At 41.7% G+C, this 26,723-nt stretch overlaps 1 protein-coding gene across 1 annotated transcript in view; it reads left to right on the top strand.

The window, feature by feature from the left end:
• mtss1lb (MTSS I-BAR domain containing 2b) overlaps window positions 1–25,414 on the top strand; it is an 87,636-nt gene extending 62,222 nt beyond the window's left edge. Inside the window, exons 6-14 of the mRNA XM_069666161.1 lie at window positions 887–961; window positions 5,421–5,578; window positions 6,092–6,199; window positions 7,432–7,529; window positions 8,543–8,822; window positions 9,070–9,144; window positions 13,561–13,743; window positions 14,580–14,751; window positions 15,586–25,414. Coding sequence (XP_069522262.1) covers window positions 887–961; window positions 5,421–5,578; window positions 6,092–6,199; window positions 7,432–7,529; window positions 8,543–8,822; window positions 9,070–9,144; window positions 13,561–13,743; window positions 14,580–14,751; window positions 15,586–16,463 — 2,027 coding nt within the window. The 3' untranslated portion in view covers window positions 16,464–25,414. The remainder of the gene's footprint in view (window positions 1–886; window positions 962–5,420; window positions 5,579–6,091; window positions 6,200–7,431; window positions 7,530–8,542; window positions 8,823–9,069; window positions 9,145–13,560; window positions 13,744–14,579; window positions 14,752–15,585) is intronic.
• The last annotated feature ends 1,309 nt before the right edge of the window (window positions 25,415–26,723 follow it).

The raw sequence follows: 26,723 nt of genomic DNA on the forward strand, positions 1-26,723 counted from the left end.
TTAGTCCTAACCATTGACTGTATATAATGATGGATGACGCGTCTCCACCTCCTCTTATTGTACAAAAGAGAAACCAAAATACTCAGCGCTGCCATCTTGCGCTGGTGATGTCATCTGGTGCCAGAGTCTGTCCAGTAGAGATTGATAAGTGGAGCCGCAGTATTGACGCCTGTTAACATGGAGGACGTGGGCTTTATGACCTACACTGCAGCCAGTCAGCAGGGGGCGCTAGAGAGGTTTTGGCTTCATGTCTAGGGAGCTGTCATGTCGTCCATCTTTTTAAACAGTCTATAGTCCAGACCAAGTTTGTTGTTGTTTTGGTCTGTTTTATGTTCACACTGACCTACAGCAGACAGAACAAGAGCTGTAAGCATGAATATAGACTGACAGGTAACATCCTGCACCATCCTCGCTACGTGAACAGACACAAGTCGGAATTTTTCTGATGCTGCTTTTGTTATTAAACAGACAGAAACAGGAGCTCATATGGGGGAAAGTTCATGTGTGGTCACTGGCAAGGAACAGCTTCAATACATGGAGTCGACACATCTCTGATTTTACTGCTTTTCACTTTCTGCTTTATCAGGAATAATCCGTATTATCATGTTACCCTGCTTACTAAATTAAAAGATCAAAAGTGCTTATTGATTCCTTAGAAATCACTGTCTAAGACTTATTTTCTCATGCCTTTATATAAAAGTATTGTTTAATGCTGACTCACTGTATTTCTCCAATCAGTATAAAGTCTGCATCAGTGAGCTCTTTGTTGCACAGCTTCTGGAAGCGTTTCTATTTAAGTAACTACTGGACATATAAGATAACATGAGGTCACACCGAGGCCTTCACATTCCTGTTACTAAAGCATGTGTGTTCATCTTGTTTCCAGAGTACAAGAGGTCACGCCACGAGATCAAGAAGAAGTCATCTGACACCATGAAGCTACAGAAGAAGGCTCGCAAAGGTAACTGTCAGCAGTCCTGCAGACCAGCTCACACATTTGACAGGAGGTCAGATTGTAGAGGTCAAAGAGCATCTTGCAAGGTCACTCAAAATATATTCTATTTTTTGTGAAGCTCTTGTGGTGAAGCTGCAGATACTTTCAGACATCCAATCTTTGATATATATATATTTTAACTTCTGTTATCTTCTGTGATCTCACCACTGTTTCTAAAAGTGCTTGTGAATAGTGAATCAACACCAACGGCAATATTCCCTGAGCCAAACTTGGATCGAATAATGTTTTGTGTCTGATTAAAATGCATGATAAGAGCATTAAAAACAGACTCATGATACACTGGTTACATCCAATGCCAACACACACATACAGGAGGTTGAGTCATTCACTGCGGTCAGGAACCACAGCCTAAATGCAGTCTAATTCAGGTTTATACTGCCATCTAGTGGTTCTGGGTGATATTGCAGGTCTTTTCTCATTTGTCCTGAAACGCTTCACTCAGTGATGCAGCCAATAATTAGAGCTTTCTCTCTCAAACTGTTTCTATTCGGTTGCCAGGCAGATGAAAAAGGAGCTGCAAGATGTGTGTGAAATAAATTTCAAAATAAAATGCGTTTTAAAAAATACACTGTGCTTTCATAGAAAACTCTGAGATCATTTTTGTACTGAGATATGTTATTGTTTTATGCAAAGTATAAATGATCTGTCAAATGTTATCCTGCTATACAGTTATTAACACGTAAAAAAATAAATAATACATTTGGTGAAAGTTATTGTGGAAACAGTGCAGTGTCCTTTGCTGTTATAGTGTAGTGTGGTCAGCCCTGTCAGTGCTGATGTTTGGTGTTATTATTTATGAATTATGTGTTTGTTTGCCGCTGTGTTATTTTGCTCTAACGTGTGGCACTGTGGCTGTCTGGTGATGGCTTCCTTGTACTAACCTTAACACTGAGTTCTGCTATTTCTGCTCTCTCTCTCCCCCCTCTTTCTCTCTCTCTGTCCCCCCTCTCTCTCTTTCTTTATTTTGCTTCCTTTTTGCTGTCTCCCCCTCTCTCCGCTGCCGTCTCTCTGTCTCCCCCTCGCTGTGGTATTTGTCCCCCTGTTATAGAGATGCAGGGTAAGTATCAGCCTGTCGCTCGCTACAACTCTGCCGCATCATTTCCAACCTTCTCCTGTAGATTAAGCCATTCTCAATCAATCTTGGATGTTTAGAGACCCCAGTGCCATATTACATCTATTTAATATTTAATAACTGTCTCTAGTACCGCTTTGTTTTACTCATTTCTTTCCTTAAAAAACTTTACAGGGTGGATTTAGTGTATGGAAATTGCAGATAGCATCAGTGTTTTCCAGTCAGGCTCGTTAATATCACTTATACAGTGTATGATGCACACAAAATAATAGGCATTTCCTTATATTAGCTTACTGATGCACTAGTGTTTCAGGTGACCTGCAGGGCAGCACTTTTCTTTTGCTGTGGGAGGGCTTTGATAAATGTACTCAGAAATTGAAGAAGCAACTGATGATGACAATTATACCATATGTCTGTGCCATCTGATCAGTCAGATATTCAAAAGTATAAACCGAACATAAGTGTGACAATGGCAGCTCAGAGATGAGGGCTTTAATGTGTAACTTAATGAATGCATCCCTAAAGACCGAGGTATGTACGCATGTTTGGCTATTCATTTGACACACAAGGGTCAAGGAATATAGTGTTGTGGTACCTACAAGATTAACTCAGTAATTTGGGATTAATGACGTTCCTCCAAACTAGTTGCAAATTGCAATTTTAAGCTTGGAATATTTTTGTATATGATAGCTGGTTTTATTGTTTAAAAAAAGCGCTTGTAGCGCTACATTTCCTGAAGACACTTCTCTTCATCTTTGTCTCCTTTGTGCAGCTCCTAGTTTCATCGTTGTAGGAGTAGTTTCTTTCCGTGCAGTTTCACCTCCGACAATGCATGATCGATTGAACTTCCTCCCTTTTTTGCCTCCTGCATGACTCCTGTAGAGCTGCTTCTGTTAGCTCTATAGACTCTGCAGGCTTCTTTCATTCTCTCTCGGTTCCTGCAGAAATCTCTGCTATATTTGATGCATGCTGTAACACCACAGTTTTTTAATGTCTCACTTCCCATTCAGTTCATTTCATGACATTTTGTGAATAGTAGATAGTATTCAGATTTTCCACATCATACTTATACACATGTATTTCTTTTTATCAAGAGGTTGCTGTGTTATGACAACAGCCAGCAGTGAAGTTAAAGAAAGAAACACACTATTTGTGTTTTAGCTCTGTGCTGTCATTATGTTGGGTGTGGACTGACACACTCACACAGAGGCAACATTATAAACTCTGAAACATTGTGATCAACTTTTTATACACACATTTAGCCCAAGTCTTAGTTAACACAAGGAGAGACCACAGTAGAGCAACAGCTTTAGATAGATTGGGTGTCTCCCCAAAAAGTGGCAATGGGGATTAAAGTAAAGACTATGCAGCTATAAACATGTACGTATCCTGGACTGTCGCTCTTTCAAATGAGACTGCAACTTTAAATTGTTGGCCCATACTTTAAAAAAGACTATAAGGAGACGTTTTTGTAATGAAGCTGTCTCACTATTTTATTCTTCAAAGCTGCTTTAATTCATATATTTATATAACCAGTGCATCAAATGTGGAAGCAGGTTTCTTATAAGGACATGTCCACAGAGAATAATTTGAATAAAACACAAGATACTTGTGCCCTAATGATAAGCATAAGCGCTCAGTGAAGAAACCCCTCTCCTTGTAATAATAATAATAATAATAATAATAATAACTTTAACTTTTATAGCGCCTTTCATGGGACCAAAGGTCGCTTTACAAGGAGGAACACAGAACACTCACAAACAGACTAGACACATTAAATGACTGGTGTTAAAGGCTGTAGGCTGTGTGGAATAGATGGGTTTTGAGGAGTTGTACCCTTATCCCAATACTTATACTTAACCTACCATGTGACTCTTAGTGGTCACCGCAACCCAAGCAGCATTACCACCTTCAACAGACCCAGGCTCCACCATGGGAGCTCCAGGTATCGACAACGCCGATACTACAGTAATGTTGTTGAATTAAACACATGAGAGGAATAGAGACAGAATGGTAGAGAGAAGAGTTTGTAGAGAGAGGTGTGTTAGAAAGAAGACGCGGTAGGCAGAGCCAGGGTGAGGTGTCCTGTCAGGCACTAGCACTCACCCCCGCCGGATCAGGCTGTACGCTCTCCCTCCCCCTACTCCCTTACTTTCATGACGGAAGAGAGGAGAGAAGAGAGAGCAACGAAGATAGGGGATAAAGGCTAGGGTAGCGGGTGACCCGAACCCTCAGCTGATACTACCTACCCTACCACATGGCCTTTAACGGCCCCCACAACTTAAGCTTGTAGTTAGACGGGCAGAGAGAGGCAGCACATCAACAGGGTTGTCGAGTGGGCACCTCCCTTCACCGGTGTTTCATCAAGTTAGGCCCACGACACCTCGGGGAGGCTCAACAGTTAGCTCAGGCGTCCCAGAACCACCCCCCTCCATGCTAGCTCTCACCGCTCTTCAAAACCTTGCGCTATCAAATCCTGCTATTCCTGGTGCCAACGCTATAAGCTATATGCAGTAGCCCTCAGCTCTCCGGAGCAATTCAAGGTTTTAAGTCAATTTTTCAGTTTCACAACCTGCAACTGTTCACTCTTACTGCTTCCGTCATGAATTTTAGTAGATAAAAAGCCAGATATATTTCCAGATGAATGTCTATGTTACTCCATCAGCTGGATTAAATACAGGAGTAAGGAGGCAACTGTTTGCTATTACAAAAGGTACATTTTTCAGTGCCGTGTATCTTGTTTCTGCTGCCCCCAAGTGGCCAGAAACATGCTACTGCAAATTTGGAGCTCAATCATCTGCAATGCCTCTACACTGTAGATTTATTTCCTTCATCTATTAAGTTTTTAATGACAAAGGAGGGGAAAGCCAGTATTATAATGGGGCAATGGGTTTTTGTCCCTACATACATAGAATGCAGGACAATATCTTATTTAGATGGCTACTGTCTGTTCAATGCAATTACAGATGATACAATGACATTACACAATGCACTTACACTACAGATCCATTAAAAGTACAGAGCTAAACCATCAAACAAGGTGTTTCTGCTCACTTTGTCCCACTTATTTCATAATGTGTGCCAGTGATATCAAGAAGCAGTGCATTATGGGAAGCAGAGGCTGGTGGAAAGATTTCCAATCAAGCAAACATTAATATCCACGTAGCTCTCCCTTTCACTTTCTACTCTTACATCTCTCTGTCCTTCTCCTCTGATGGACCTCTGTGCTTCCCATCAAACATAATCATCATCATTCTCTCCTCCTCCGAACTACATCCCTCTCTTCTCTCTCAAATATTGTTTTCTCTGACCACCACTTTACCCCCCCTGCAGGCCGAGGGGACCTGCAGCCTCAGCTGGACAGTGCCATGCAGGATGTGACAGACATGTGCCTGCTGATGGAGGAGACAGAGAAGCAAGCGGTGCGTCGGGCCCTGGTGGAGGAGAGGGGGCGCTTCTGCACCTTCATCGGCTTCCTTCAGCCTGTCGTGGTGAGGAGAGGGAGAGGGGGGGGGGCAATATATTGTGGGGGGAAGGGGAAGAAGGGCAGACAGTGTCAAGGAAACAAGTGATGGTAATCCATGAAAAAAAACCCAAAATGAGTAATGTTTGAATGTACTCGACAGCCCCATGGTCCTTTCTGACTACATTTTCATTTCATTTTGACTTTAAGAGACTCTCTCTTAATTGGCACATCCTACCTAATGTACCTTGATGTCTCTTTTGGTGATAGCCCATCATATTGTTGATGTGTAAATATGTTGAGAGCTTCCCAGGTCACAGTCTCAGTCTCACTAAGTGAAACTAAAAGACATTTGCTGAGAAATCAAATACATGCCATGTCTGATGTGTGCTACGTATGTTGTACAATGTGTCATTGTCAACAAGTCCCTACACTGAAAATCTGACATGTTATGGACTTCAGTGTGAAACAGGAACAACATGATTAAAAGGCAGTGAGGTCAGCAGGAAATCAGAGTCCTTGTTTCTGTCGTGTTTTTCAGAACGGAGAGATCGCCATGCTGGGAGAGATCACACACCTCCAGGCCATCATCGACGACCTCACTGTGCTGACAACCGATCCTCACAAACTGCCCCCTGCTAGTGAACAGGTGAAACACACACACACACAACCACACACACACACACACACACACACACGCACAATCCTGCTCACACATTCACACCAGTGGAATAAAATGAGGCTCTTGTACTTTACTTGATTTTTTTTTCATGGCACTGTCTACTTCTGCCCGACAACATGTCAGAGAGTGACATGAGAGAATGTTGAACCTCTCGTACTCCACTACAACATGCTTCGTTGTTGAACACAGAACATATAAGGAACTTGTGAAATACAATCTGTAATCTGTAAAGATTAAACTAGCCAACAGTCTATGTTCAGCAGAAAGGATTAGTCAATAAATCAGTTGGTCAAATGTCTTGTTTCATTTTCATGCATTGTTCCAGCTTCACTAATTTGAGCATTTGCTGTTTTTTTTCCTTTAATTTATGATAATACATTTAATTTCCTCTGCACATTTTAGAGGTTGGAATGCTTGTTAAGCCAAGTCCTCCACAAAATAGCTCAAAATTAACTCAAACTAGGACATTCAAACCGAGTAATTATAATCTAATTATACTGTATGTGATAGTATGACAGTCACAGGGCACGTGTTTTTCTGCTTTAGAAACGTTTACTCTAATAGTTATAGTGAATGGTGATGTATGAGTATTTTTACTGAATTAATGTATCTGTCAATATTTCTAAAAGCAAACTCAAGACCTACCTTATTAGTCTGGCTTTTAATTATATTTTATTTTATGTAACTTTATTTATTTTATTGATTTTTATATATTGTTATATTCTATATTGTTGTTGATTATCTTGTGTTTTTTTACTTTATTCATTTTCTCATTCATTTTACATTTGAGGCTGTTTAATTGATTTTTTTTAATTGTTTTATTCTATTTTATTATTCCTGATTATCTTTTAGTGTTTTATCAGCTTATTTATTTATTTCTTCCTTTTTATTTTATTTTATTTTATTATGTTGCTATCCAGACTTTTACCACCTGTATTCTACCTCCTGTGTTTCTTCATTACAAATACATGATAGCGTTTCCTCGGTTTGTTTCCTGTTTTATCAAGTCCATTATTTAGAACATTCTTTTTGTGATTGTACTATTTTTATTGATTTTCTGTTTTTGTGAAGCACTTTGTGTTACATTACGGTTGTATGAAAAGTGCTATAAAGTCTGATTGATTGATTGATTAATGTCTGAAAACATGCAGAACACATAAATAAACTCACCTCTGTATCTCACTCTCTTTGTCTCTCAGGTGATCAAGGACCTGAAGGGCTCAGATTACAGCTGGTCCTATCAGACACCTCCTTCTTCCCCCAGCAGCTCTGGCTCCCGCAAGAGCAGCATGTGCAGGTACACACACACAAACACACACACACACACACACACACACACACACACACACACACACATGTGCACACAGACATAAACAACACAATGTGAGTATCAGAAAGAGGAGCCCTCTCTGGTGTTTCACTGTGACTGTGACTGTCAGTCCTTCTGTCTGTGAGTCGGTCCATCATTACTGTTTGTCCCGTCATCCTCTGTTTGAAATGATGCAGCCTTCAGACACAGAAAGAAAGAAGACAAAATATACTTTTCTCATAAATATTACTGCTAAGGGAGTACTGTAAACTAGAATACTATCTCTGTAGTTCTTTGTCTGAAAGAAATCTCTGTGTATGTGTGTGAATCAGTCTCTGCCACTGATTGCATGTACTGTAGCCCTCGCCCCAAGGTGAAGCTCAAAGCATGCAAGTTCACAGCCTTGTGCCTGCAGTGTTTACTGTGTGTGTGTATGTGTGTGCCCTGGATCCTCATAAGCTTACACACTCTCTGTCTCCCCCCCTCCCTCCTCCCACCTGGCTTTTTTCCTCCCCTCCTTCCCTCACCACACACACCCATCCCGTTCTGTGCTTGTCACTTGTCTTATCTTCTGTTTGTACCTTGTGTGTGTGCGCTCCTGTGGTTCGCCCTCTTTCTTTCCTGCGGGGTGTTTATGTGCTTACCTGGATTTCTTTTCATCTCTTGGTCTCTTTAACACTTTTAACTGTGACTGTCTCATCACATTGCGGGTTTTTCTCTAACCGGATGAACCAACAACTTCCTGCAAACTACTCCTGAACTTCACCGCATTATGTAAACTGATCACATAATCCTCCCATGCATCCTCCAATCATCCATTCATCATTTTCACAAACAACAATCCCTGACTAATTGTTCCAAAACCTCCCTAAAACCATGCTCTTTCTCCCTAAATACTGTCCTTACTCTACATTGGCAACCACCACCTCCATCCTCCATCACTCCGCTCTCCCCCTGTACCTCTGCACCTCTTCCTACCACCTTCCCTTCCCCCCCTGCAGCAGCGTCAACAGCGCCCACAGTAGTGCCTCCCGCTCCTCAGGGGGAGGCGGCAGTGTTGGTTTTGGTGGTGGTGGAGGCTCCCAGCCCCACTCACCCACCTCATCCTCCTCCTCCTCCGTTCGCTACCGCAGCAACCTGCCGCACCAGCCTCTGCCACCGGGGGGCATTGCCGCCCACCGCCTCAGCAGCGTCTCCTCCCACGATTCAGGCTTCGTGTCCCAGGATGCAAACATCTACTCCAAGCCCCCGTCGCCCATGCCCTCAGACATCACGAGCCAGGTACCAATGCCTTTAACCCACACACTGAGGCGTGAAATGTTGGTGCCCTGCCATGCTGCAGAATTTACACTGAAAAATCAATTTTTGTACATTGATTTACCACCACCCGAAAAGTCTCACATCACTGGTATTTTTAGCTTGTTTTTGATGGATTTTATGGAACATTGATATTTAAGCTTCAAACACACAATGCTCACATGAACATTTGGAGTATAGTTTTGTGTTTTCCTCTTTCAATCTGCTGCAGAAGTCGTCCAGCTCAGCATCTTCAGAGGCCTCAGAGACGTGCCAGTCCGTCAGTGAATGCAGCTCCCCCACCACTGTAAGTACTCCTCTTTATTCTGACAATAAAAGATCCTCAGCTCAAAACAAATGAAACTGAGATTATAATTTAAGTGTGGCACAAGGGTATGTGCATTCTTTTATAAATGTCTAGCTTTAAATGTGTTATAAGAGAGATCGATAAATTAGTTTCACTTAATCTTCACAACAGCAACAGAACGAGAAAGCTGTAAAAAAAAAGATTTCAGTGTCCAGAAGTCCTCTAGAAGTGACAAAAGAAACTTTATTCAACATTCCCATTAAAGTGGTAATCTCGAAGACATCAGTTTCGTTCTCTTTGGCGGCACCTTTGGCGATAAATAGTTTGGCTCCGGTTGTAACTCTGGATTTTCCTCGCTGACGGTCGCTTTCCTTTGCTTTCATCTGAGCATCCAATTTGCTTCTTTTTCTTTGGATTTTCACTTATTTTTGAAGTTGTATCTGTAGTCATCCATCTTTTCTTTGTTTATTCATAGTAGATTACTGTTTACTTGCAACACTTGCAGAGACCGGAAAAGCAGCCGTTTAGCTCCGCTTACCCTCTCTGGCAGACCAACCACTGCTGGGTGATGGAAAACGCGCAACTGAAGCCGCTTTCCCACTGGTCTAAAAACCCACTAACAACCGGCTTTTTTGCTTAGTGGGAAAGGTTATAATCGGCATTCAGACCCGAGTCAAATGACTGCAGTAGACCCCGGTAATTATCACCTTGGCTCCGATCGGCATTAACAGGAACACAAAAGCTGTGTCAACACGCTAATCTCCGCCCCATTTCTGTCGCGATGCTATGCTCCGTCGGTATCTTCTGCAACTCCTTGTTATCTTAGCTACAAATTCCACCCGTCTCCGTCCAAGCAGCACTCGAACATCGTTCCAAATTTGTCGTCGCCAAGTTTGATAAACAGGCTGAATGAGTAATAGATACAATAAAGACCGTACCACCGTAACATCTTCACTGTTTACTAACCCTGTCTGCGGCGCGTTTGTGACGTCAGACGGTGATGCAGCAGAAAAGAGACCGAAAGGAGTGTACTCCACTGGGAATGGGAAAAGAGACAATCGGCATCTATTATCGGGCCTGCCCAGGTGTGAGAAACCCACGTAATTTTGGTGGGAAAGTGGTATAACTGGGCGCCGCTTGTGATTTTTTCCGTGAATGTCGCCACAGACACCCAGTCCATATTATTGCGAATGCAAAGGCTTTCGTCAGTGGGCCATAGACTTAATCACCATTGTGTTACCTCATTCGGAGATAGATAGTGACTTAACAGACATGTATTTACATGAAAATCTTCGAGATTATTACTTTAAGCTGCCTGATCAGTCTATGATACAATGTGTGTAAAGCACAGAGTTGAGAGATATTCAAACATTTGGGAAGTCATCTCTAAATGAAACATCTACTTAAATCCTTTTTATTAAACCTTTTTTTTTACCATGAATATTCCCATTGATAAACAAAATGTATTTTACAAGTGAGTTCTGACCAAGACAGCAGCATAAAAAAGTGTCACAAAAAGAACAAACAAGAGAAGATTACAAAACAGAATTATCATAAAACTATAAATTAGCATCATTTAGCAACATGAGCACTCACTGGATCCTTAATCCTGTTTGCATAATCTTCCATGCTTATTAAATACTCTAGTTTAATCTTGGTTTGGGGTTTGTGTCATGATGATCGTCTCTGCAGACCCACTTTGTGACCTAAAGGTTAATACATCCATCTTTAAAGTTTGCTTAGGAGATACTGCACTCTGTTCTGCAGTTAGATTACTCATCTACACAAAAAGCTGGCTAGTTACACATTTGTTTCCTTATCATTTGTTCATGTATGTTTAAAAAGGTAATTTCTAGTGACAGAGAGCAGCATATAAAATCAGCTGTGATAATTGTAGTTGTATACAGTCATTATATAACAACACATGATGTTAAAATGATCAGTTACTTTTAGCAGAGTAGCAGGAGTTTTATTGTAAGAGTTTCATGGATTTTTGAAACTCAGTGTGAGACTGTGACTGCTGGGCGGTCGGCTAAACCTGCAGCTGAACAGACAATAGCCGCCCTGTGGAGGCTGAATGGGCTATCCAGCAGAGAAGGCTTTTGTGGTACAGTGTCAAGCAACACCATCAACATCCAGTATACTTACTTTACAAGAGCCTCGGACATGACGTGTTTGTTCAATTGATATATTTTCAAGCTTTCCAGGAAAAGAAATGATTCTAAGAATTGGCTCGTCGATTTGCAGGCACTCTGTGTAGAGTGGTGTTGTAGTGATGTGGCACAGCAGAGAGTCGCTATCATTTTAGAAACTATTGCATTTTTTGTTTCAGATCAGGTCAACAACAAACTTAAGTAACACTTGTATTCTGCGCTGACTTCACCACAGTGTTGTTGCAGGTGCACTCTTTAAAATCACACTACATAGAGTCCTTTCATTTGTGTTTTGACAGCTTGTCTCTTCCCCCTTCACTTTACATTCTTATACCAGTATATACATCTGTTAGCAGGAAAAATTACAACTCCAACAATGCTTGCGAGGCAAAGTAAATATTCATGTCTGAATTTACGCAGCATTAATCATCCACAACAGCTTATATGACTGCCTTTCCTGTCAGCTGATTAAACCCTTTAGAGCCTTCTGAAAGCAATAAGTGTGCGATTCATCTCTCATTTCAGAAGACAAGCCTTGTCAAAAGGGACTGCATACCCCGCATGTTACCTTGAGTATATCTTTCACACCCACAATAAGGCTGTTACAAAACAATCACACTGACTTGTGCTTCTTCTGCACACATTCATTTCCATACATAATAAAACAGATAAAGCTCATCTGCTCTTTATATCACTTAAACTTCACATATCAGTTCCAACATCCGCCAACATCCGTAACAGTAAGCCACCATTAACTGTAGTAATGTGAAGGGATAGAGCAGTATACTGGCTTATTGTGGGTTTTTTTTGAATGGGGAATAAGCTTGTTGCTGCCCCTTGTGGTTGATGGGGTAAAAAGAAACACTCAATATGACAGCAGCTGTTGCGAAAAGTAGCTGCAATGGGTCAGTGCTTTATCAGAGGACTTTTCAAACAGTATCATACAAAAGTTTGACATATAGACTTAAGAGTGCCAACGAATTGTTAAAATGCATCTCTGGTTAACTTCCCAAACTTTCATATAAAGCAGCACACAGTGCTTCCCTAAGTTTTGCATAAGCGGCATCCAAGACTGTCCCCATCACTTCACATTAGAAGAGTCTGAAATGGCGCCACACCAGTGCTGCAATAATATAGACTTATATCAACACAATATAGACAAGGTTATATAGAATTTTAACACATGCTACAATGATGCAGAGTTACTGCAGTGAAGCTGTCAAATCAAATCCATCAGAATTTAAATGAATGCTTTGGGCTGCTTTAACATCCCATGACCTCTCTATCAGACATCTAAAGTAGCTGTTAAATGTAGCCTCTCTTAGTTCATAGACTAACTACGTGTAGAGCTTGTGTCTCATGTCATTTTGATTCACAGACAAAAGTTACTAATTTAGTTTTAAGGCTATTTCTACTGTTACATCTGTTCCTGCTTCTCTGTTTCACACTGTGAACTTGGTGTGTGAGTGTCTATTGTGTGAATACATGTGTTGCTTTTATTCTCATGTGTTTGGCCCACGGGTCCCTCCTCGACCACAGCTGGCCCCTTCTGTCTCTCTGTTTCTGTCTTGGTGTATGTCTGTCGTTTCTTTCCTCTGATGACTGTGTCTCTCATCCCGCAGTTTGGCACGTCCTTCGCTACCTTCCGCCCCGCTCTCTCTCACTCTGGCTCCACCAGGCCTCTCTCTGTCATTCTTCCTGTTCCTGCGTCCCCACCCTATAACTGCCCCCCTGGATCGAGCTCCTCCTCTCCCTCATCAAAGGTTCCTATCTGGAAGGTTTGTTCTCCCATTCGCTCCCATTTCTTCAGTTGCACCTTTTCTTCTGTTTGATCAGTTTCAGTTAATGCATAAGCTTCATTTTCTTTTAATTTAAATCACCTGATTAACTCATTCATAACCACATTGCTTTGCTTCCTTAAAGTGTTCATCCCCACTTGCTGTGTGTGCATGCATATTGTTTTGCCTCCCCTGTCTCGCTCATTGGTTTTGCAATCTACCAACAGAAGATTGGCCAAAACAAAGCACGGTGTGGAGAGCTAACCAATCAAACTCATCAACATGAACAAATTCAAACGCCCAAAAGTCCCTGCCCACTTACACCCACGCACCACACAAACTTCCACGCACACAGACACAATCCACCCACAGGCCCCCTCTCTCTGCACTCAGATGAAGGGCTTCAAACTGCTGGAGAGTGGACAAGTCTCTCGTGCTAATGCTACCTGCAACTTCCTGTTTATTAACTTGACTCACCTCCTCAGGATTGGTCCAAAGCAGGTCAGTATGAGCAGCCGGTGGCTGCAGTCGCTGTTCAGAGGAGAAAGGAGCCTCTGGACAGACTGAGGGAGAGCGAGGGGTCGCCCAGCTCACAGGGATACGCAGGGCCATCACACCCCGAGGACCCACAGAGATCCAGGATGACCCCAGCTAACATCGCTGCCAAGGTAACGCTGGCTGATGTTGACAAACTACGTGTAAAGTATGGCCTTTAAAATGCTATGTCATTGTGGTAAATTACCTACAACAGCTATACTTCTTACATTTACCAGAGTTTTTTCGTTTGTTTTATGTCTCCGTTGTGGAGAGATTGAGAGTTTCTTGGGTTCTTGGTCCATACCATTGACTGTATGTAAAGATAGACGACCTCTCGTTGTAAAAAAAGTGGAACCAAAATAATCTCTAGGGGCAGGTGCTGATAGCACATTTGTAGCTAGAGTCTGCACAGTAGGGATCGGCTGGCGGAGCCACGGTGTTGACTTACCGTCCCTTCTTCTACCACATTTAATTTACCAAAAACTGCAGAAACCATGTTTGAGAAAAATGTATTCGACATTTATTCTAATTTAATAGTTTGACTCATGTCCCATCTGTTAACATGGAGGAGGCTGGCATTATGACCGTTACTGCAACTTGTCAGCAGGGGGCGATAGAGAGGGTTTGGCTTCACTTTAGGGGAGCTATTGACATTAATTCACACAGTCATTAGTAAGCATCAGCAGCTTACATTAAGTCTTCTTTTTTTATTAACTGTGGATAGGATAACCATTTATTTTAATATTACCCTTAACTGTGAATCATTAGTGCATTAACTGCCCATGCTGACGCAAATCATCAATGTGTGAGCTCAAAGGTACTCGTAAAACGTCTTTCCTTCCCCAAATGCAATTAAAAAAAATCTGTTAATAATTGTGCTGAGTCTGAATTTAGCTGCGGTACAAAAGGCTGATGAAAGATTTTTCCAATGCATCCCCTCTCTCTCTCTCTCTCTCTCGGTGTGTAGCTTCAGCATGGGGAGGAAGTTTCTCCAGCAGCCAGCGACCTGGCCATGGTGCTGACCAGAGGGCTGAGTATGGAGCAGCAGAAGAGCAACAGGGACTCGCTGCAGTACTCCAGCGGCTACAGCACAGAGACCACCACCCCGTCCTGCTCCGAGGACACTATCCCCTCACAAGGTGAAACTCTATCATTCCTCTTGTTATATTTAGTAAGATCACAGGGAAGCCCACCTGTTAAAGGACAACGTTATGAATTTCTTGAAATTAGATATTAATATATTCACCAGCTCTGCAGGAATTGACTTCACCACTTTAACTAGACCCCTGTCTTTAGAACGCAGTGTCACAAAATCAAACAATGTGAATCATCTATTTAATCATCAGAGCAGAAGGCACAGCATGTGACAGGAGTAATGTGACAGTTTCCTTGACAGCAGCTGGGAATGACATTATAAAGATGAAATTAATAACATTAAATCAGCACACATCATATTGCTGGCTGACTTTATCGCACATTTTCTTCTCAATCTTTTCTCAAAAATCAATCGCTCAATCAATCAATCAATCAATCAAACTACATATTAATCTTAGAGGAAGACACACATGCAAATAAAAAATACATTTCCAAAAAGAAAAAATGATCTATAGAGAATACTGATCAATAGAATGATAAACAACCTTGTTGAAAACAATAAAAGGATCAGGCTGTCAAAAAGGGAAAAATCCTCGAGAGCATAAAGAAGTTTGATTGCAGAGGGGATGAACCATTTGGAATAGCCATTTGTTTTCAAAACAAGGAAAACATGACTATGCCCTGGTGGTAGCATAGGAAAATTACTTCCAATCCAAATCCAAAATACTTGCTGCTGTCTGGAGGATTTCCTGTTTGCAAAAAGAATTCAGGTTTCACCCTGGTGTTCTTAAAAACAGCCTGTCTTTGTCTTTCACTGTGAGCCTGTTAAACCAACAGATCGTTTTGTCCTCTTAACCTTCCCTTTTCCCCCTCCTCAGGCTCAGATTATGACTGCTACTCAGTGAACGGGGATGCTGAAGGTCCGGATGGACAGACGGAGTTTGACAAGTCCTCCACTATCCCTCGCCACTCCAACATCGCCCAGAACTACCGACGTATGATCCAGACCAAGAGGCCTGCCAGCACAGCCGGGCTGCCCAGTGGGGTTCTGGGTCCTGGGGGTCATGTGATACCAGGACAAGCTGGTGGAGGTGGAGCTGGCACTCCAGGCACTGCCACCATCCGCAGAACCCCGTCTACCAAACCAGGCGTGAGGCGCACACTGTCCAATGCAGGGCCCATCCCCATCCGACCACCCATTGTGCCTGTCAAGACCCCCACTGTACCCGGAGACTCACATTCACCAGGCGCTGGTGGTGGGGGGTATGCAGGTGGAGGGCATGTGGGTGGTGTTCCTGTGCGTGTGGGCAGTGAGGAGTGTGTGTTCTTCACTGGAGTGGATGATGCACAGGGAGCGCTTGATTATGTGAAGGCGTCACCGAAGCGCCTCAGCCTGCCTAACACTGCCTGGGGATCAGGGGCGGCGTTAGAGGTCTACGCACAGCAGCACGGGGGCCTCACACTGGGCACCAGCTCAGGGGCCGGATCAGAGGAGGAGCAGATGATCGCAGCCAATCGGCACAGCCTAGTGGAGAAGATCGGGGAGTTGGTAGCCAGCGCACACGCTCTCGGAGAGGGTCAGTTTCCTTTCCCTGCCCTCCCAGATGACCCGGCCCTGCAGCCAACTGGCACTGCCGACTCTCAGACAGGGACAGAGGGCGCAGAGGGGTCCGGTGACATGTTGACCACTATCAGGAGAGGAGTCCGCCTTCGCAAGACCGTCTCCAATGACCGATCAGCCCCACGCATATTGTGATTGCAGGAGAAGCAGGAAGTGGATGAAGTTTGTCAGCCAATAGGGAGTCAGGTGTTGGTGTGGTGCAACCCAACCGCCTAGTACACAAAAACTTAACCATGTAGGGAGAGCTCTAATATAACAGAAGATGAATGAAAACAAAAACATACACAAAAAATAAGTGTAAAGACATCATTAGAGTAAATGATATATAATATAATGATAATAATAACATTAATAATGTTAACCAATGCTGACGATTAAAAGTTAAATACTGAATATTGACAGGCTCCTAGACAGCCACTATAACTAGTGTGTGTTGGACGCATGTTTGTCTTCTCTACACCTTCACCCAGGGACGGAAAGACTCGCAGGAAAAACAGATAAGATAAAAAAAAGGCAAAGAAAGAGAGAAAGACTGGGTTCTGTTTGCCAACTTACACCCTTCCCCATCCTCTTCTCCAACTAACCCGACTGTCTAATGCCAGAGGAAGGACTGATGACTGTAGGACGGGTGAGAGAGAGAGAGGGGTCAGAGTGCCATGTGACCTGCTGGATGCGAACCCAGGCTGTCTCAGCAGCGGCATACTTTACTTATTAGCCCACTGAACTGAAGCTTTGGTATTAGCACGGGGAGCTAACATGCCAGAGGGCTCCTCTGGTTCATCCTAATGTAAAAGAGTCTTTAAAAAATTCTGTTGGCATTGAACCGTGCTAGTGCCCCCTTCCCCTCTCTCTCTCTTAGTGTGTAGTGTGTGCGTGCATTCATGTGTATGCATGTGGGTGAACTGTGAGTGTGTGTGCACATATGAATGATTGGATGTGTGTGTGTGCGAGGGGGTCGGGTAGAGCTCTGCTGCAGGACAGCTGGTTACCCAATGAGGGCAGGGCTTTTCTCCTGTGTGTTGTGCGTGTATTTTCTTGTTTATATCGTGACGTCATTTACCTTGTTACCACTGTTGGAGAAGTTACGAGAAGTAATCCAGGCGTATAGATATATTCATATATATTTTCTAGAACCAGAGAGAAAATGTTAAATCAGAAATGGAGCAATAAATGTGTTTTATTTTCTTGTTTCTGAGAAGAGCAGCGATGGAGGATTGTAGGTTCCTCCTGTGTCACATTCAGGCAATCATCAGGAACGCTAAATTACACATGGACTGTGAATTCATACTAGCCTAGTTTTGGCTTGTCTCTCTCCCTGTCCCTGTCTCTTTCTGGAGGAGGAAATGGATTACAAAATTGTTGAAAAAAATGAAAAACTTTAAGCACTTTGATAGGTGGTAGAGTATGTACGATAGCCACTAGGTGTTGCTGTAGTCATACTGTATGATAGGGAGAGTGGAAGTGAGAGAGATGGGTGCCAGTAGGACTGTGTTGTGAGAAAATTATTTAATTTTTAGAAGAAGAAGAAGACAGAAAGGGACAAAGAGGAAGTGATAAAGACTGGTGGAATTGGAGAGATTGGTCAAATGAAAGATGGGATAGGAAAGTAGAGCAAAATATTTATTTAAAATGGATTGGATGTTAGTGTTCTTTGGGTTTTTACAAGCCATCTGCTGCTGTGGACTGTGGATAGTACTGAAGCTTTTTTAGAAGTTGTTTCACTTGTACCTGAAGGACAGAACACATAATACAAAAAATACAGACAGGATTTAAAGGGTTGATTCGCCCAAATGATAAATCAAACCTGATTTCTATTCATCTCCATTAACAGGATTTTCAAAATCTGGACAAATAAAGCCAAAACTATCAGCACTATCCAGCGATACAGTGAGCAAGTAAATGTGCACATGTAGACTAGTTTCAATATATTTGAGAGGCAGGAATGTACTGGAAATACAGTCACATGGGATTCAATATTGAAAACTCCAATGTCCTAAATTCTGTATATTACAATTTAATCTTCCCTCATGTTCAATTACACATATCAGCACACCAGTTTATCTGCAAATATGTTAAGCCTTCAAATTCTGTATGTTTTGCATTATGGGGAAGCAAGTCTTCAACATAACTTATCGACAAAAAAATGATTACAGCAATCTTGTGTTTCGATTAAAAGGTCATTGTACAAAACAGTTGCAATAATGTTAGAAAAGGGAGTAAAAAGTTATGAAAAACATGGACTGCTTTGGTTTGGAAGTAAGACATTACCAAGAAAGGCTACACAGATAATACTTTTTAGCACCACAACTTAAGATTCTGTGATTACATCCCAGTAAAAATATCTACTATTTGGGAGTTAACTTGTGAGCCGTGTAACTGTGTCTGTTAGAGGGAAGACTGTAGCTAGATTCTTTAGCTTGGCGCAGGGGCAGAAGGTGTAGCCTCTTCAAAACAAGGAGAAATAGAAGCACCTTGCTAACCTCACACTTCTGTAATTTACATGTTGCGTCATCTTAGCTGCTAGCTAGCTAGCGACTGGTAGCTGTGCCTTTGCCTAAGCCCTCTTTTTAGGATTTCTGCTAGCAGCTAGTCAGTCCCCATGGCTAAGCTATTGTTAGCTGTTGATGGTCAAATGTCACAGTTGGGATTTGCTGTCTGGGTGTTGAAGGTGTTAAAAGGCACCTTTGACAGATCCCGGCAAAGTGCTGGAAGTAAAGAGTACTATAACTAATACACTGTTGCTGTTGAGTAATGTGTAATTAAATTTTCATTAGGCTATCTTGACAAATACAGGCTACTAATGAGCAGTGTCACCTTGAACATTAGCTTTTAGACCAGTATGTATGCAGTCAAAGATGTTAAATGTATGATCAGGTTCTTCTATTGATTGGTGTGTAAACGCAACGTTGCTGTCTTATCTAAAATATCCACAAGGCTACCCCAGAACGGTTCAGCTTAATTCAGTCAAAATGCCCAGTTGAGCTCAGGACCCGGCTGTGTGAAAGGATTATTTACGGACATTAAGGTGTGAGAAAGGTGAATCCTGTTTGATGCGCTCTCTGATAGCAGAGAAGCAGGAGGGTTTAAATGAGACTTTGTAAGCTGACAGAGAGGAAAATATGTGTGAAATGAGCATTTCACTGCCTGTTCAAACAATATTTACTCCATGTGCTGTACTTGTAAATGAGAATCAGGCGCACAGATTTGGTATAAAAGTTTGTTAGAGAATTACATGGAACATTGAGTTTTATTGTTTTATATTATGTTCAGCAGTACTGTTTTAATATCTAGTCTTACTTTGAATTAATGTAAAAAGAACAACAACACAAACTAAGCTGTGTAACATATGGATGTAGGATGTGTGGGCTGAGAGTGAGCGTGTCCTCGTCTGGATGTTGAACTGTAGGATAGTTAACTCTTCATCATCACGTCTGTACGCTCTTCTAGCAGTGACCTGAACATAGCCAGTGACATCAGCGCTATACATGCTCTTTTTCCCTTTGTTTTCTCTTGAATAGCACTGTTCTGATATATTTGTGGCTGTTTAAAAAGAAAATTATAATTATTTAATTTCAAGAGATAGAGAGGAGAACGTTTTCAACCTCTGCCAGCGCACTTGTCTTTCTGGTTTTTTTTTAACAGTGCTTGGACAAATGTATGTTTACTTTCTTTGTCTCGGGGGAACTGCTGTATGTGTGTGTTGTCACATGTGGATGCCGAGTGTTGTATCAGCTAATTCTGGCTGGGTGAGAGGGTGGAAGGGGGGAGCAGGCGGGCTTTGACTCCATCCCCCTATCACGTCTTGGTGAGAAAATGCTCGTATGAAGAGTTTGTGTTGGACCGACTGTCGAGGTCACACTGTACATGAATAAGCGAACGTCTGCTGAATGTACTTTCAGGTGAAGGGGGATCACACTGTACATGTTTGACTTGCTTGAACTATTGCAATGTCAGAACTTTGTTCCTGTACAACTGAATGAAGTTTAAAGAGTTGGAAAGCAATACAGAGATAGTGTTCATGTACGTACATTCACAATGATGTTCCGGTGTGGGTTTGTTAAAGGAAAATAACACTGTTTTGTCCACTCTAGAGTACTTGTGGGCCCTATTTACAAGCTATTCAACATTGACTTGCTCTGATAGTGTGACTTGGAGTTTAGAGATCCTTCACTATGTGTGCAACAAGAGCTGATGTAACTAGTCTGAATGTGTATGTGCCGAATGTTTATTACTTATACTACAAGCTGACACTTATGAATTCACTGCCAGTAAGTCATTGCTTTATTTAAGGGTTTATTAAACTCTGTAAGGCACACTGCTTATTTCTAAATGATGGATGACAACTCAGGACAAGACAAGGATACTACAACTGCAAATTGAACAAGAACGAGATAAACCGCACACACCCTATGATGCGATAGGATGAGTGGAAGATACAGCACTGCTATTTTCCTTTAAAATGCCCAGTCAACAGCACAAAAAGTTATCTAACGAAACAATAATGTCTTTTTAACACGCTGAATTAACTGTGTACTGAACTAACTGTCTGAACAAGCTAAAATAACTTCTCTGCTGCAGATGTGTCAATATACCCATGAGTGTATGTGTATGTGTATGTAGAAGTAGGCCTACAGGCACAGGGGCAAAGCAGGAGCAACAGTGAAAACAGGACATTCATTCTATATCAAATAGACACACAACCAGGTTAACATGCATGCAGGCATGCATGCTTACACTCAAACATGCACACATGCACATGTATACATCCTCCTCCTCTGAGAACACGACATAGTCCTAACTACAGCACGTCCAAAAGGAACGAGTTCTGTAACAAAGTAACATCTAACATTATTTTATCATTTGATTTAGTTAAAAGAATCAAAATATCCCATGCTAACATTCAGTCACATTCACTACTTTAGCATTCGTTTGCTAATAGCAAGGCTAGTGTATGAGCTAATATCTACATTAATACACACATTGAACATTTCTTTCAGGTTACACGTAGTTACATACAGCATACATACTAAATTCAAAGTTGAAATAATAATTTCATAAAATACTGTACTTCTATACATATATCTAGCTTGGCAGATTGTGGTGCTGTTGAGTGTTGTATATAGATGGACGATGCATCTCCATCTGCTCTCATTGAACGAAAGTGAAGCCAAAATATCCCTCGTGATAGGAGCTACCATCTTGCGATGGTGAGGTCATTTGGAGACAGAGTCTGCGCAGTATAGACATCGGTGGGTGGAGGTGCTTCAAAACAGCAAGGATCCTGCACGTCAGCGTGTTTAACAGCAGAACAGCTTCTTGTGTTGGTCTGAAGCAGACGCTCGCAGATATGAAAACTGTGATTGTTTTAGTTACGTTTCCTCTCACCTTTCGTCCTCCACTCTGCTAATTTGGAACAGATTGGCTACAGGAGCCGGATTTGTCAACAGAGCTGTCAATCATCATTTTTAAAGCATCAGATAACTAATTAAAAATTAACTTCTCAGAAAAATTAACACTTGGACATAAATCAGCATGATAAGAACTAACTATAATGACAGAAACCATGTTTGAGAAACATTTATTTGACGTGTATTTTGATTTTATAGTTTGACTCATGTGCCATCTGTTAACATGGAGGAGGCGGGCTTTATGACCTATACTGCAGCCAGCCAGCAGGGGGCGATAGAGAGGGTTTGGCTTCACTTCTGGGAGCTGTCATGTCTTCCATCTTTTTATACAGTCTATGTTATGTATCTATAATTAACAGAAGCTAACATGGACTGTCATGTGTCAAATGAATTGTCTAACATTTTGGTAAACACTCGTACTGTATTCACTTTATTGCTGAGATTAAGATAAGAAGGTGGATACCACACTCACATCTCTGTTTAAAATGAAGCAGCCAGAGGATCATTGGCTTAGCTTAGCAAGAAAACTTGAAGCACAGTGAAACAGTGAGCCTGGCTTTGTCTAAAGGTGAAAAATCCACTTACCACCTTGTCCAAATTTCTCAAATTAACATATATAACATAAACTATTGTTTAAGTGCGCACAAACTGAAGTGTAAAAAGAAAGAGGATGGAGACATACGCACTCGGCAGCACCATCGTCTGACAGCTACGCAGACTGCCAAATAAACACCTATGGAACTTGAGTTTCAACAGTGTTAATAATAACCACTAGTATTCAGTATGGAAAAGGCAACTTTTACTTTAATTGTCCCTTTTTTTTTTTTTTTTTTTTTACACCTATGTATCCTTCTCTTCTTTCTTTCTCTCCATTATGTTCCCCTTTCCTTGTGACGCCGCTCAACCTCCATCACTGATGGGCTCAGCACACCAGGGACGCCGTCTAGCTGACAAGTTAGAAAACAACACTTGTCACTTTGAGAGTCCCATCGGCTGAGCGCAGCCTCTCTGAGCCTCGCAGCCCATCACAGCTAATGAAAATAATTCTGATGAAGTCTTTATTCCACCACAGTCCACAGTGAATATGAGCTCGGCTCTGTTTCAATCGTCCATATCACCCTCCTCCCTCCCCTCTCTCCATGTGTGTGTGTCAGGATGCATGTGTGGCACGCTACAGATGTGTGGGTGTGCGTGCTAATGGCTAGCGGGTGGTATCACGATGGCTCCTGGGTGTGTTGTTCAAAGACGGACTGGAAGCATTAGCCGGGGTAAACGTCTCCCTGCTGCAGCAGTAACGTGAGCTGGTTTCAGGGAGAGCAGCTTGATGTCTGACGCTCGGTCTCTAAGCTAGATTACATTTTAATTAATTTTGATCTGGCTTTTAAGACATCTTTTTGGCATCATCTTGCAGGCAGCTTATATTAGGATACTTTGGTGCTTTCTTGTGAGCTTTTTTCAAGACAACAGGAGGGAAATTGCTACCATGAGAACTCTGCTGGTGATAAAAGCACAGGGTTGATGAGACCACTAAAACAATATTTCAATAAAAATGTTGTTCAGTTAAATTGAGCTAAATTGACAAAAATTACACTATGATGATTAATACATTTAATGTAACATTAGCACAAAAATTAGCTAGTTTTAACCCAAGCAAGGTTACATTTATTTGTCATGAATTTAATGTTTCTTTGAAAAAGGGAAAATACTATGTTGTGGAAGTGGAAGTTAAATACGAGTTCATAACGGCTTTAAATTTTAACCATATATAACCAAAACACGTCAAAAATAAAAGTTTGAAAGGCTTTTATGTTCCCAACACATCTGTAAAGTTTGGCTTTTGATTCCTCTGCTCTCTGCATCCTTTAGGCGATACTAAAATCTGATATTGAATCTTCCATAACGCTCCTTGCAAGCTACAAAAAACTCCCAAATACTGCATCATTAATCTGCGGTTCTCTCACCACAGTTTGAGATATTCCTTCTGTAGACTTTTACAATAACCTCATAGAGATAAAGGACGGTTTGAGCTGCCGCAGTCAACATGTTGTTATTGTCACGTTGCCAGCTGTGACACAAATAAAAGTAGGGCAGAAGAGAGGCTCAGGCGGCCTTGTTGATGGTTGAAGGCCATAAAACATTTATCTGTGACCAACTTCTCTCACAGTAAACTTGTTGACTGTCTGCACCTCGCCTGAGTTTCCCTTCTCGCTTGGATTTATAGGATATTGGCACACTTCCACTGTGAGCATTTGCTCGCAGCATGAACACATCGTTAGAAATCTAGGAGGAAACTTTGATGTGGATTTTAAAACGTCTCTCATTTAAAATATTTCAAAAGATCATGATGAAGTTTTAAAACTAAGTGGATTAAATAACAAGGACCCCATGCTGGCCATTGAAGGACAGATTGTCCTTCAGGTACTGTGTATGTGCTGTATTTAACTGTACATGAACTGTAGAAAATAATTAGATTTTATGAAGCACCCTTTTGAAGCCTTGAGTTTGGCATTTTGGCTGTTGTCATGTTGTTTTTTTGGGAGCAGAAGTGACCATATTTGGCCAGCAGGGCAAGGCATCCTGGTTAACAGGCTGCAGCTGTAATGAGGCCAAGGTAACCTGCTTTAGCTTCTATTTTACACTTAATGGGAGCATCATTTACAAAACTGTTATCATGCTGTACTGGGGAAGACTTTACTAAAGTGTCTAAGACCAGGAACTCATGAGGAAAATGTTTGCATGGGTAATCGCCTGAAAAGTAGAGCCATTCTCCGAGTCGCCCCCTGCTGGCCATTAGAAAGAATGCTAGTTTAATACGTTTCTGCATTGACTTCAAACTCAACACCACTTCTTATAAACAGTATATGGTACAAGCCACTCCATTAGCCATCTGCCCAGGTTATGATGTGCGTGTTCTGTATGTATGTGTGCATGAGTGTGTGTATGTATGTGTGCCTGCACAAGGACACGTGGTTAAGACCCCTACTGTTCCTCTCTCCCACCTCCCACGCACAATCTGTCAATCCTTCCTGCTGTCTAAAAGCTGAAGAAACCCACTGCACAAACACACACGTACACACACATGTCTAAGGTACAGTAGATTCTCAGAAGATACATCATGGTCCGCTGAAACCCTCCGGGGGATCATGCTGAAAAACGTTGTAACTTCCTGTCACATGACCATGCAGAGCAGAGAGGCTAACGAGTCCTCACTGCTGCTGTAACTTAACTGAATGTGTTACTGTCAGTACTCCAGTTCAAAGTAGTGTCTCTCGCTCGCTCGCTCGCTCGCTCTCTTCTTCTTCTACAGCCTCCATATATGAACTCTACAGTGAAATTCAGAACTAAAGTTGTAGACATCATTTATCTGGGGCTATTTTATTCAAAGGATAACATTGAGTCCACATCGGCGTTATCTTCCTGTACAAACCGATCACTGCTCCTCTCCTCCCTCACTGCAGACACTGTGCTCTCGTCTGTCTCTCTTCTTCTGCTCTTCTTCTTTAATTTATTGTGAGTTGATTTCTAAGGTTGTTTCGCCTCTGTCGCTGATGATAAGGTTTTCTTTTCTGTCTTCCTTTTTGTAAAATTGACCCTTTTTTTGTTAACTTTAGTCACTGCTAATGTAACAAAACGCACTGTGATGATTCCAGTATTAATAAAAGTTGTACTTAAACTGTGCTCTGCTGTGTGAAGTCAGTCTATTTAAACAACACAGACACAAACATGCACTGTAAGTGTGAGGATGACTGAGGTCGATGAACAGAAGAATTAAAAGACTGAAAGTGGTGAGGAAGAGTTTCTTCTAACATGATTGCTGTAATTGCTCCACTATTGACTAAAATTAGACACTGTCAACAGAAAAACATTTGTTTAGCAATATTTATTTATTTATTTTTTCTCATTTAAATTTTTATTAGTCCAAATGGACACAATTTTGACACAGAGACAGGTTTCCACAAATGAAGATTAAGGTAGAATAATTTAGTAAAATAATCCATCCATCCATTATCTATACCCCTTATCCTGTTCAGGGTCGCCAGGGGCTGGAGCCTATCCCAGCTGTCATTGGGCAAGAGGCGGGGTATACCCTGAACTGATTGCCAGTCAGTCACGGGGCTGACACACAGAGACAGACAACTATGGGCAATTTAGAGTCACCAATGAACCTAACAAGCATGTGTTTGGACTGTGGGAGGAAGCTGGAGACCCCGGAGAGAACCCACGCATGAACAGGGAGAACATGCAAACTCCACACAGAAAGGCCAACTTTGTCCAAACCTAGCCTGAGTAAAATAAAAGGAAAATAAATTAAATAATAAATACAATAAAACAGAACACACATGAGGTTACAGTGGAAATATGGGTGTAATTAAAGTTTGAATTTAGAGTGAGTATATTGTTTACAGGTTATAAAGCTTGCACTGTCTGTCTCTTAAGTCTGGGAAATATGGGCAAAGTCTTAATAATGTCCAAAACATCCTTCCATAGCTGCTGGTCCTCCTTAAATTCCTCTTTCAAGTTGGAGGCGGCACCTTCCATTGAAATCCTCTCTATGAATGTATACAGCCACAGGTCATGGTTCAGTTTTCCGGTTTCCAGTGGGTGGTAATAAGTCTTTTGGCTGTCATGTTTTTATTTGTTTACTTTGTTTAGACCAGGTTCCTTGAGGTGAATAGTTTAGCATAATTGATAATGAAGCAGTGAGTAAAGATATGGCACATTATCTATAACTCTGCGTCAATGATGACCACCAATACTTAAAGAAAACAATTTTGATAGCATTGAAGCTGACACTTAACCCTAAAGGGTGAGAAAAAATACACTAAAGGTCACGTTCATCACCTCAGGGAAATTCTGGTGGTCATGGTTTAGAAGAAAACAAAACAGGCATGAAACAGAAATAAATACAATTATGCCCTCATCCTGGCACACACTGACACAAACACTAATATGGGGACAAAGAAATACTTAACACCTGAGACACAAA

This window comes from Semicossyphus pulcher, unplaced genomic scaffold, assembly GCF_022749685.1.
Source record: "Semicossyphus pulcher isolate SPU_LCO1_2020_fin unplaced genomic scaffold, fSemPul1.0.p SCAF_1, whole genome shotgun sequence".
Lineage (NCBI taxonomy): Eukaryota > Metazoa > Chordata > Actinopteri > Labriformes > Labridae > Semicossyphus > Semicossyphus pulcher.